General features: G+C 31.1%; 1 protein-coding gene across 1 annotated transcript; it reads right to left on the minus strand.

The window, feature by feature from the left end:
• Nucleotides 1-1,171: 1,171 nt before the first annotated feature.
• LOC108912024 lies at nt 1,172-13,901 on the minus strand. The gene is made up of 4 exons (XM_018717161.2): nt 13,571-13,901; nt 5,614-5,823; nt 5,333-5,559; nt 1,172-5,092 (listed from the first exon to the last, which is right to left on the minus strand). Exons 1-4 carry the CDS (start codon nt 13,899-13,901, stop codon nt 1,172-1,174), a joined length of 4,689 nt encoding a protein of 1,562 aa, XP_018572677.2.
• Nucleotides 13,902-14,293: the final 392 nt, after the last annotated feature.

Genomic DNA, 14,293 nt, shown 5'->3' on the forward strand with positions numbered 1-14,293 from the left:
GTGGGATAAAAAATAATAACATTAAATATTAAATTAATGATTTTGAGGCGAGGTAAGTTATTATATCTCACTGAAACGAAATTCCGAAAAATCTATCCTTGTAAAAAAGGCAAAGTATATTAATCAGAAATTGCTCGAGGCATTTGGAGACAGTTTTGCCTAAAGTGGTGGCATAGTATTTGCTCCATATCTGATAAAACCGCCAATTATATTACGAAGGAAGCATCGGATTTTTCGAATCAATAGAGAGTATAAAAAAATTATAAAAGTAGCAATTTCGAAATTGTGATATTTGTATCATTTAATAAAATATATTGTTATTATTTCTCTAAATGAGTCTAACATTGAAAATTAAGGTTTTAATACATGATTGGATTTAGTCTTGGAAAAAATAACAAAAACATTAAATTATTGATTTTAAAGTAAGATGAAATGTAACTGGAAATATCTTTTTGAAATTAAATTTGGAATAGTATATCCTTCTACATAAGGCACGGTATATTAAGAATTGCTCGAAAGCATATAAGGGCAGTCGTATTTAAAATGGTGTAATGTTTGCCTCCTATTTGATACCAAGTGCCAAATAAAAAATTAGAAGGAAGTATTGCCTTTTTCCATGCGACAGAAAAAATTCTCATATATGAAAATGAGAAGAAAAGACATTATAGTACTGTAAGATGCAGTTTAATATGCCAATATTATTTTTCTATGAAAGAGTAAAGAAAAAAATTGCAAGTAGACGTATTGAAATATAAATATTTCTTATTTCCGATTATACGTTTGCTATAAATAGCAAACCATTTTCCCAATTCTAAGATCAAAACATGTTGTTTTATTCGATTTAAAGCAACTGATTGCACAATGCCAAATTAGCATGTGCTCATATGATCTATGGAAATATAGGGACAGTAGTTAATTCTTGTAACAGAATAATTATAATCGGAAAAGTTTGTCTACTAAAAATTAGATTTGATATTTTGATATTGACATATTTACAAAAATGTTACACGTAGGTAGTGTTTTGTACCAAACTGTCAGATGGAAAAGGCTGGAATACTGAAAACGTATTTGGAGTATTAGATGAGAGAGTATCAAATACGGAAAAAGTTGTTACTGACCTTTATGAAAAGTTTCTCTCAAACTTCATGGATGAGGTGTACAATAAAACATATTATAGTACTTCTCTGTACACGACGTTTCGTGTGTACACGTTTTCAGTGTTTGGTAAAAGCTTACCTTGTTCTGGACGTTCTAACATATAAATTTTAACGTCTTCTATGTTTTTAGCTCTTGAAAAGGCTACATAGAGTTGTCCGTGAGTAAATACGGGTTCCTCCAGATAGATACCCACTCGGTTGAAGGTTTGTCCCTGCGATTTATGCATCGTCATAGCATAAGCTAATTGAACGGGAAATTGCCTTCTCTTTAATTTAAATGGTAAGACGTCACCTCCTGTCTTGAGGTCTATGCGGGGAATAAAAACTCTTTCTCCAGTAGGTCTGCCACTACTGTCGGTTTTTTCAGCGTCTATGTACTGATTCCCCAATACTCGAATAATTAGTCTGGTACCATTGCATAATCCCTTTTTTATATTTAAATTGCGTAAAAGCATTATTATTGCGCCTTGTTTTAAGACCAATTTGTGTGGTGGCATTCCACTGGGTGTTAGTGAATTTAAAAATTCTACTGTGTAATTGGCCACTTGAGCTGCCGGATCATCGGTAGTATCAACAGAATCAGCGCTAGAATAAGTTTTGCTCGGACCCTCTAATTTTTGCAAAACTCTTTTGTTAATAGAGTGACTAATGTTATTTTTAGGAACTAAAATTGCTCTGCGTATAGCCACTATTGGATCTATGTCATCAAAGCAGAATTCAATAAGATCAGGTACACTGGTAACATAACAGTTTGAGGGTATTTGTATAATATTACCATACACTGTTCGTCGTAGAGGTTGTAAATTTCCACTACCCAAATTTAGGAGCCACCTGGCAAACTCTTCATTTTGGATAGCTCTTACGTTGGTACGTAATTCGTAATTTGTAAATAGGGGCCAGTGTCGGCTACTTTTTATGCAGGCGTTTACTATTGTACACCTATTTCCTCCAACGACTACCGGTAGGGTTTGTCGGAAATCTCCACCTAATAATATAACTTTATTGCCGAAGGGTCTGTTATCACTACAGATATCTTTTAATGCTCTTTCGATTATGTTAAAAATAAGATTTGTTACCATAGAGACTTCGTCAATTATTAGAAGTTTACATGAGGCTATGTAACGACCTTCAGTTGTAGTAGGAGAAATTCCTGTAGTTGTTGTTTCGTTAATATTGAAAGGTAATTTAAATGCTGAATGAATTGTCCGAGCACCTTTCAGAATAGAAGCAGCTATGCCGGTCGGACAGGCTACTAATACGGGTAGTTCTCCACCTCGTAATTTTGATATTAAGGTTTGAAATAGGTATGATTTGCCGGATCCCGCTGCGGCATTTACCAAGAAAAGACGATTTGGATCGTTGACATCATGAACAGCATTCATTACTGCATTGCAAATGGTTCTTTGTTCATGATTGAGGTTTTCGTACATTTCCTGACCTTGTACTCTCTCGGCTTCTATATTTATAGGATCAAATTGTATTACGATTTCTGCAGGTTCTGGTAAACCGTACAATGCTAATTTAGTGCCGTTTAGCAGCAGTGTGGTTTGAATACATTTAAGTGTTTGTTGCAGAGCTTGTTCATCGGAAAGACCGTGACGCCTGAAATCTTCCATGAAATAATCTTGGAATTCATCCCAAAGCGCCGGAGCATCTGAAACTTCACAAAAAGCTAATATGATAGCGAACATGCTTCTCAATTGATATGGCATATCTCTAGAGCACGCTTCTTGAAGAGCTCGTTTCCATTCAACGTCATCTGCCAATAAATTCCGATGCTGGCAGGCTTCTTTAAAGGTGTCGTAAACGACCCCGTTTAATGTACGTAATTCTTCATAGGAGCGTGCTCCAGGAACATGTAATAGTAACAAACGTAAATAATACAATTCCTGATTACGTATACTCACGGAGTACATTCTTGTTACAATTTTATCTGCACCTCTTTGCCGACGGGTCCACCGTTTGGTTCTATTATTCCAAACGTAATGGTACGGAATATCGGTGTACAGATATTGTCGAGCATTATTGTCATTTTGATTTAATAAAAACCATGCCGTTAGCTGTGTAATTTCATTGTTTTGTAGGGCTTGTATTTCGAATCCGGGTTGAAACCGAACGATTTGTCTACTGGGGAGATGTACACAGAGCCGGTAAATGGTGTGAGTATTTTTGTGTAATGCAAACTGATTGATATGCCAACAGGCCTCAGGTGGAGTCATATATCGTGCGTTCAGATAGTTTTCCACCTCATTGTAGTTTGCTTGATTTTCTATATTAACCCGAACCAAAGCCATATCTACTCCTTTAAAAAAATATTTATAAAGGTATTTAACGCATTGGGTAGTAGCGCAAGCCTCTGTATTAATATGGCATTTATACTTTAGTAGGATATAGGGATTATAAGGAACTATCCAGCGATTGTCTAAAATACAGTTCCTATTATTAACTCTAACCGTTATAGTCCTACCGTTGTTTGGTCTTTTATAGAGGACTTGACCATTATCAGATATTATTGTCAGTTCACTGAATTCTTTAGGATATTTTTTGGAACAATGACCGTTCACCATACAGACTGACTGTGGGTTTAATTCTCCGCAAGGCCCATGTACCATGAAGGAGGTTACTATTTCATATAAGTCTGGTTCGACTTGTGGATCTGGTATTTCTGCACTAATGAGTGCGTCTATTCTGTAAGGATTTGATAACCTGTCTTCGTTCCTTAAAATGAGTAGATTGTGGCAATGGGGTAAACCTCTTTTTTGGAATTCTATAACATAAAGGTTAGCTAGAGGTATTCCAAAAATTTGATCTTTAAGCATATCGTCTATGATTTCATTTACTTTACACTGGAATACTCTATCCATCAGAGATGGATGGTCATTCGCTGCGTGACCTGCAGGAATATTATCTACTATTTCTTTCCAATGAGTATTTGTTGTCATAGTAATAAAAAGGCTAGGTATACCAAAACGACTCACTACCGCCATGGCATCCTGAAATAATTGCTGCTGATGTCGGGGTGATCCTATAAATGTTGATGGTAAAATAACCATTCTACCCAACGTTGCAGCTTCATCATTCTCATTGCCTTCTTCAACTCTATGGTGAAGATAGTCCGCCAATCCAACATATTCCGTCGCTCTTAACCTTTCTTGGTTACGTAATATGTATTTAAGACGGTTATTTTCAATTTTGATATATGCGGCGACGACGAATTGCTGGGTTAGTCTGCCTCCATATTTAAACCTGTGATCGTTATCCCTAATTCCAAAACGATAGGCATAATACTCGCATAATGTTATATTGCGGTTATCATTTCTGTGGGGGATTCCTATACACCATCCAGGTTCTCCATGAGGAAACAGTAGAGGAAAGACCAAAGGATCATTAAGTTCACTTTCCTCCGATACATTTTGAAATCTAGTGGGTTCATCCCGTATATAAATACGCATATTAGGAGTTGCTGGCGTATCTGGTAATAAATTGTAGACAGCTGCTACCTCTTCAACCCTAGGCAAATCATATTGCCGCCTGTTCATTCCTCGAACACTTAATAATTCTAATGTAATAGTGGGCATCTGTAAGGGCAGAGGTTCTAAATTATTTTGAATGGCTTCTTCTCGAAGTCTTTCAATTGTTTGCAATTCAAAATTGTAACGTTCGTGTAAATGCATGTACGCTCTGGCGTAGGGATTTATATTTCGTAGTAATTGCTCTAAGGGGACAATTAATCGCCTGTCTACGACTTGATTATTATTTTGACAACGAATATTAACAGCTTCATTTGGATCTAGAAAATAAATAGGTCCATAACGCTGTAAAGGTTCATTAATATTAACATTAGAAATATGATGGTACATTTTTCCCCGTATAGCATATACAGGGGGAGCTCGTCCTCGTGGCAAATCCCTCAGGTTTGCTTCTAAAGACACAAACTGAAAGGCATAATTATACAATAATATATGTCTTTTAAAAAGACCTGAGAGGGGGTGGAAACCTTGGAAAAGGTCGTTTAAGAGATCAGGCAAAGCTGGCAAGTTTTCTAATATTACATTACCTTGTTGACAGCATTTCGTGTATTGATCACGAATTGTTTTTTCTACTTGAAAGTAGAAAGCGGAACAATGTCCACATGTTTGATTAAATGGACCTAAATCAGAAATTCCTCCTCTTACAATCCGTTCGCTTGCCATAAGATATGTGGGTCTGTGATTGCCAATATTACGCAATCTCTCTATATCTTGTTGTATTTCCTCTCGGGTCGGAGCATTAACTATGGCAGCATTCACTTGATTTGCTGCTTCTCTCTGGGTATTGAAGATTAAATCAGCAAATTCAGTTTGAATGTCTTCAACCAAAGATGCCGATAATTCGGAAAGTACCTCCTCATTATCCTCTACAACTGAAAACAAAAAAGAAATAAATGTGTTATAAAATACAGGCACAGAAAACTAACCTATTTCTATAATATCCTGAGGTATAGGTTGAACAGTAATGTTATTTGGATTTTCGTTTGTAGGGATTGGTGTATTTGAGATACTTCTCTGTAAGTTTCGGTCAATCTGAGTATCAGCGTTGTTATGAATTATAACCTCCACAGTGACCGTTTGAGGTGGTTCATCCTCTGAATCACTTGAGATTTTCCGTTTTAATGGGAATGCAGGTGCTAAAAATGTAATAATATAAATATAATAGATAATAGAATAATTATATGGATAAGTATTACATTAATTAATGTAATATAATTAGTGAATGATTATACATGTCACATTTAGGATGTGCCTTGTAAAATATATGAGGGAGCATTATAACCTTAGCAATCATGTGATATTAGAAATAGATAAGTTATGAGTTAGTTCTGAACTAATAAATTTGTAGAATGGTTAGTTTTAATATGTAAATTTTTCAAATTTAAACAGTTTTTAACCGTGTTTGACTTATTAATTTATGTATAAAGGTATTATGAAATATTGTTAATAAGAATCTGATAATTCTGATACCACTGAGTATTTTGAATTTTGAATACGTGAACTTAATTCCTGACGTTACTAAGAATGTAAATTTTATATTAATTGAAAAATTAATTAGATTTTTCTATAATTTAAAATATATTTGAATAAATTTAAAATATCCCCAAAAGTACATATTTGCTTCACAAAAAAAGTATATGAAAATTTTTTATTGAAAATATAATTTGAGATACAGTATAATATTAAAAAAGTAATTGATTTTTTTTTGTTTTTTCAGATAGGTACAAATTTCTACGGCAATGGTTTTTTGTCGATTTTTTATTATACTGTAGATAAAATTGTGTTTCGAGTAAATGACAGACATTTTGTTATGTGAATTCTTTTAAATTAAAAAAATCTCAATAATGACCCTTTCTCAATTTTTTTTTAGAAACCATCTAAGAAATTAAATGTACTTATCTAATTTTTAAAACGGTAAGGAGTGCTGAAAATCAGGGATTTTGTGTAAGAGTGCTCTGAATATCTTTATAAATTGTTGATATATTTGTGTACTGGATGGATATTTGTTTCTACTTAGATAAATTATAATCTCAAGTTTTGTCTATGAAACATCCTTAAAGATATTTAAATACATTTAATATATATTTCTTTAAATGGAATATCTTGTGTTTTTGAAAATTAAGTATTTTCTCATGTTCCCATGTTTGTTTTTTTTAAGTTTTCTATCGTCAGGTACAATTTGCAGAGAGCTTGTCGAAATATTTATATTCTGCTGTAATATACAGAGTATCCAGGATCAAATAGTAGTGGCGAACTGATTCAAATAATAAGATTTTAATAAAGTGTATATACAGCAAAATAATAACATTAAATTAAATCAGAATATCTCTCTCCAAAACTGATAAAAGTGAAGCGATATGCGACACGTTTCATAATAAACTTGTATTTTTTTAAAATTTAGTAAAAAAATATATTTCAAAAAAAACAAAAGTTAATTTCATTTATTCGATATTCTAGTTATAAAACAAATTTATGTTATATATTTTAGCTATTTTAAAATCTCCCACACTAAATGTCATTGAAATATTTATAAATTAAAGAAGTTATTTTCAAAGAATATTAATATTTTTGAAACGCTGTAACTTTTTAAGGTTGTAAAATTTGACTAATTTATTTTCATTATAGCAAATTACTCTGGATGTGTGCATATTCGCTTTTGGACGTTAATTGAGTACATATAATTTTTGTAACATTATACATATTGGAAAAATAAAAGAAAAAGGAAATTAATGCCATAAAAATATATTAGACGTTTCATTAAAAATAAGAAACTTTAGCGGTTTATTTTGGAAAATATGAGATTTAAAAAAACTGCATGTCGCAGTACACTACAGATAATATCAGAATTGTTAAGGAAAATAATGATATCTTTTACAACTGAAATAAAAGGACCATTTAATAAAAATAAATTTAGTTACTATAATATGTTCAACAGTGATAAAGAATTTTAAATTAAAAAAATACTAATTAGTGGCAAATGATTTCTTTATCAAATAAAATGGTAACATTATTTTCTTATAAATGACATTCAGAATTACAAATATTTCCAAAACAGTGAGTAGCGATAAAATTCTAGAATTTTTAGTGATAGTGTTTCCTAGTATCTCTACCACTGGTTGATAGGCTTATGTACCAATTTAAATAATTTTTGTATTTAACTAAATAAATCATTAATTTTTGTTAAAATATTTGAATAAATGTATCATTTGCTTTTAAATGTATACAGGGTAGGAAAGTACCGATGGTCTATCTGAAGTTACATGAGAGCGATAAAGTAAGCCATAGAAATCCATGCGATAGAGAAGGATGGCTATAATGAAGGCCTCTCATAGTCACCGCCCGTTTCGCCCTTCCACAAATAAGATCCACTTCTTATTTGTGGAAGGGCGAAATGGGCGTTGACTATTAGACGCCTTCATTATAGCCATCCTTGTCTATTACATGGATTTCTATGGCTTACTTTATCGCTCTCACGTAACTTCTGATAGACCATCGGTACTTTCTTACACTGTATATTTTATGACCTTTAGTAGTGACCTCAGTAACTTTAGACCTTTCCTTTAGTTTACAATGATCCAAAGAAAACCTCCCAAAGTTTTGACATGGAAGCATTCTAAATATGAATACCTTTTTTTATTAGATTTTGATAGTTATTCATACAATTTTTTACACAACTGAATATTTTGGAAATGAGATAAAATGGCTTTAAATAATTAAAGTTTCAGTTTTTTTTTGGATTTTTGATAGTTTCATCGTGTTTGATAGTACTTTAGACAAATTCTAAAAAATATACTTTTTCATGGAAAATGTTATTTTCAATGTATTTATACTTAGACGTTAAATTTATTTTGAATTTAATAAAAAGGGCTTGAGAATGGATATTTTTCTTATAAAATGGAATGTCGATATAATATAACATAAAAGAAAATTTTTGAAATAAGTATTTACAAAACCAAACTTTTTGCATATTTTCTTAATTGTAGCACAGTTAAATAATGCTAATAATTAATTAGTTTCGTTGAAATGTAGTTGTATTACTTACAGGATAACTTTAACGGAATGAAACAGAAAATAATTAAATGAATATGTTTGTAAATAAGTGCAGAATATATTAGGGGGTGGTTGTCGAAGTTATTTTGTGAAATAAAGTTCATATAAGTGTAGGTCGAAATATGCTTCGTTTCCGAGATAGTGTTTAAATTTTAATTTTAATTTTTTTTTATTAATGACTTCAAAGAGTTTTAAAGATATTGATTCGAAATTTGAAAAACTCTTTGGAAGGATAAATGTGCATTTTTTGAGGTAAATCGAATATTTCTACTTGTACCAGTGGCGTCCGTGCGAGAATGCCACCTTTTTTAACAAAGAAAAAGAATGGAATGCCACTGATTTTTTCCCGTTTTGATATTTTTTTTTAGAAATCCACCATCAATTCTGAATGAAATTGGTCTCTTCAATTTTTTTTTTCGTAGAATGCATCGATTTTGAGGAAAAAAATAAAACATATTTTATTATTGTATTGTGTTGTTATATTTTTAATTTCTATTGATACACTATCTAGTAGGTTGCCGTCAATATGTCTAAATAAAATACAAACATCAAATTTCGAGTCAATATCTTTAAAATTCTGAAGTAATTAATAAAAATAAATAAAATAATAAAATTTAAACACTCCGTATCTCAGAAAGGACACATATTTCGACCTCCGTTTATATGGAATTGTTTTCAGTAAATAACTTTGACAACCACTCCCTAAAATATTTCGCACTTATTTACAAACACCTTGTATATACAGTGTGTCCCAGAAGTAACGCAAAAAATTCGTATTTTATTTTGTGTTGCGTTTTCACAAAAACGCTAAAACACGTCGATTAGTAAATAGGAATTGTCGTTTTGTCACGTTGGTTAAACCTTTTTTGCGCTAATGTTTCATAAACCTATGACGTCATCGACATTTTTTTTAAATAGCACCACTTAATTTTTTAAGCATAAATGGATAGTCCTTTTGAAGGGAAATACGTCGATATAGGGTTTGGCCTACTTTACTTTGACAGGAGCGAAAAAAAGCCAATGACTGGAATGGCAATGGTTTAAAATAACAACAGAAGTAGGTACCATAAACTGATGCGAGAACAGTGCCACAGTAAAAAATGGAAATTTGGGGATGTTTTGTGTTTTGGTTGATTGTAGATACGTTTTTATGTATTGATATGTTGGCGTTTTCGGCGATACGACCAATGGCAGTGTGTGGATTTTCAGTGATAGCTAAACATAACATTTTGCCTATCATTTTCTATCACTGTCGTTGGCCTTCTAGATCTAGACAGATTTCTAACATGGCCAGCGTCTTTAAATTTGGGTACTAATCTGCATACTGTAGACGGAGGTATTGGTTGTTCTGGATACTTGGCATTGAATAATTGACATACTTCATCGTAACTACGGATCTTATCTCCGTATCCAACCATAATTAGGATTTCAGTTCTTTGTTTCTCATTTAAACACAACACCATCGTAATGTAAAGTTATGGTATTTGTAACTGTCACAATGATATGACGCACTATTCCATTCGCTGTCGTCTTCAGAACAATGCCTACATAGCCCCTGTGATTGGGTGTACCTACCCAATCTACATAAAAACATGTGCCTACAATCAACCTAAACACATTTTTTGCTATAGCACTGTTCGCGTATAAGTTTTTGTTACCTACTTTTGTTATTAATTCAATCTATGTTCATTCCAATCGTTGGCTTTTTTTTCGCACCTGTCAAAGTAAAGAAGGCCAATCGACGTATTTCTCTCCAAAAGGGCTATACATTTATGCTTATAAAATTAGCTAGTGCTATTTAAAAAAATGTCGATGACGTCATAGGTTTATGAAACATAGCGCAAAAAAGGTTTAACCAACGTGACAAAACGACAATTCCTATTTACTAATTGACGTGTTTTAGCGTTTTTGTGAAAACTCGACACAAAATAAAATATGAATTTTTTGTGTTACTTCTGGGATGCACTGTATATATATATTTGTTTGTAGATCACTTTACTATGTGACTAATCACAGGATAGGAGTATGAAAATAGCCCACCCTACTTTTTACGTTATTTTTCGAAATAAGAAAAATAGGAATGAAAGTTGTAAGAAATATTTTTTAAGAGAAGTAAATATTTTATAAGAAAAATATATGTATATCTAACAAATATTTTCTTAAATAAGGCGTGCATTCAATAAAGTTTTTAATACATCACTGTCTTCTAATTATAAGAAAAAGAAGTTTGTTAAGTTATATCACAACTGAAAGCTAGATGTTGTAAAGCTTGTGTGTCATAAATGTAATGTGCAAATTTTTTTTAAATTTATTTTGAAACCACCAATTCTGCAAACATATTTGTATTATGGTATATTATTGTAACCATATATATTATTTTACTATTAGATTATCTCATGGATTCTACGAATGTTAGCAAGTTATTAAAAATATATCTAAGGGGTATTTTATTAAAAAGTATGTATAAGTTAGATATGTATCATGGTTAATGTTGCAATATGGGTATTAAAACTTTTTCAACAACTTTTGTTCTCATTTCTACTTATCTTTAAAATTCAGGTAGTGGGGCGATGTTTGCTTAACTGTCATGTACAAAGTACGTCCTAGGTTTTTGAGATAGAAAGTGTTAATATCCAAAGAATGTATTTTTGAAAGTATTTCCTGGAGATGTACGAAGTTTAGGCATATGATTAAATTTATTAAGGATCAAAGCGTGTGAAATTAGCATGTGAGATTAGTATGTGATGAATATTAATAATCTCAGAATATTACTTCCACTGAAGTGCATTCAATTTTTTGAAGAAATATGCGTTAGTTTTATTTGTAAAATATACCCTTTTCTTTAAGTTTTCCTTTTAATTTATTTAAATTAAATTTATTAAATAATTATAATATACAGAAAATAAATAAAATATATTATATATAATACAGGGTGGGCCACCAGTAACGCCTCGGTGGTTAGAGGCCAAACGGCAAATGTTATAGAAACCTGTTTAGGTTGGTATGTGTAGGTTGATTACCAATTCAAGATCCCGATAAAGACTCGTGGATACATCTTACAAACAAAAAAAATTGATAAAAAACGAAATGACACAAATATCTCCAATATCAATAAAGATAGGTATAGGGAACCTATACACAGTTTGAAAGAGTTTTACATTTCCTAACTTCCAAAGTAAAAATATACTGGATGTCCCATTTAAAAGTTATTGCTGTTTAAAATTGAGAAAAGTATACCGCAGTTTTTTGAACACCCTGTACAATACTAAGTGACGACAAATTTAATAATTTATAACATCAAGGATCTAAAATACACTCTCCAAAATTATTTTTTTATTACAAATATTACATTTCTACGTTAAGCCTGAATTTTCACTAAAATTGAAATAAGTCCTAGGTATGCAGAACCTTTAATAAAGTGCATATATTTTTTTACAGTGCTTTCAGAAATGCAATAAAATATAAGGTGTTCCATTTAAAAATACATAACTTTGATATAGTAAGCTTTTCCTACCTTGTATATTTCAAAATAATTTTAAAATGTAGCCGCAATCAACCTACACATACCCACCTAAATAGGTTTATATAACATTTGCCGTTTGGTCTCTAGCGACCGAGGCGTTACTGGTGGCCCATATGCATTAAACGTAATTAAGTCATATATTATTATTATTGATATACAATTTTTATTTTCCATGAGACAGTAGTGTTTCTAAACTAAATGTCTATACATTTTTTTGTGAAAAGAATAATTGTTCAGCTGTTACATATTTAATCAACTATGTGATAAGGTTGTTGCCCGTTGAAGAAACAAAATTTTTTCTTAAATACCACAGGCACTTTAATTTCAAAAATATTCAGTGATCAAAAGATAAGATTCTTAGTGAGAAAGTCACCCATAATTTTTGAAAGGTATGTAAATAACCTTACATTTATTTTAACTTTAATATCCTTCTAAAATCAGTGCTTTTAAACTTAACCGTTTAAGTAAAAAGTTTACAAAATTTTTTTTAGTCAAAAATGATGGAAGAAACAATCTTCTGAAGTTATGACATCCTTAAAATAGACAATGTATATTGTGTAAATTACTCTAAATTGTAAATTTTCCCTAGTTAACAGGTGCCTCAACTTTCCTGGATCACACTGTATACAGTATCATTAAAAATTTTTGTACGGTACACAATATTTATCTTGAATAAAAACTAATCTTGAGAAATTTTCATATTATTACCATAAGTCTGTGATGCTTTGTAGAAGTCATTTTCAAAGTTTGATATAACTAAATTTTTTTTAGCATCTACATATAGGTAACTAAAAAAATCTTAAACAATGAATAATTATTAATTATTGGTTTGAGATTATTTTATTATGCCACACTAAAATAGAATTATACATTATATGAAAGATCATGGCATTGGAAAACAATAAATTGTTCATAAATACATTTTTTTTTCAAAACAACTTATTACATATTAAAGAAGTATGTTTTAAACGATATCAGAAGCTATCCGTAATGTTATTAATTTTATATATTTATGGCGATAAACCATACTTAGCATAAAGTTTAATAACATAGGATAAGCGTAATATGTAAAGAGGCATATTATTTATTTAACTACGATATTTGACATAAATCTGACTTTTTACGATCTGAAAGGAAAAAAGAAAATGTATAAATTATAGTTAATAATTTTAAGTTGTTTACAGGTTTCATAGAATGTTATCGAATTAAGAATTTCAGTACTTTATATACGTATGTATGAAACAGAATGACATAATATTTAACTATATATATAATGAAATATTTTAATCTAGTTAAAAAAATTAACTTACCTAAGGAAGTGGTGATTTCTGAAACTGAGGATCCAGCTTCCACTACACTTTGAGAGGGATTAAGCATCCTGCTTATTACGGAGTTATTATCTTTTTCTCCTACTGGCTGCTTCTCATCATTCACAGAAGGTATGATTACTGGAGGCCTAATACAAATGTTCTGTAAAATCACAATTTTTTTTTTCTGTGAAGACTGTCTTTTTTTCTGTGATGCAGAAGATGGTGCCATTGAAGCAGACGACATATTTGCAGAATCAGATCTTTTTGTAGATCGGCCCCTCAAATCAACTCCTTTCGGTTGGTTCAACCTTTTTCTGACTTTTCGTGGCATCGTAAATGATCTGAAAATATAGTAAGTGTTTTATGGTGATGTTTTGGTACATATACTAAAGAAAGGGATAAGACAGTTCAGAATAACCACTTGAAATAAAATTGGGTTAAAATTGGGGAATATACAGGGTGAGTTTTGAATTTACGCTACAACTTATTTCGACTGTAGCTTTTGAACCATTTGCGAGTATTAAATTATTATTATTACACATCGTATGCCATCGAAAGCCAATAGATTATTAGGCAGATTTGAATATTCGAGTTAATAATATTTTTGTATTTCCTTTTTTCTATTAAAGATAGTATAATTTGCTACTGGAATTTTATACACATTATAGAAATAAAAATCCCAAATTTGAATAGGTACATTTGTTTTTATTTGTCACATCAGAA

The sequence above is a fragment of the Anoplophora glabripennis genome, unplaced genomic scaffold (assembly GCF_000390285.2).
Source record: "Anoplophora glabripennis isolate ALB-LARVAE unplaced genomic scaffold, Agla_2.0 scaffold653, whole genome shotgun sequence".
NCBI classification, from domain to species: domain Eukaryota; kingdom Metazoa; phylum Arthropoda; class Insecta; order Coleoptera; family Cerambycidae; genus Anoplophora; species Anoplophora glabripennis.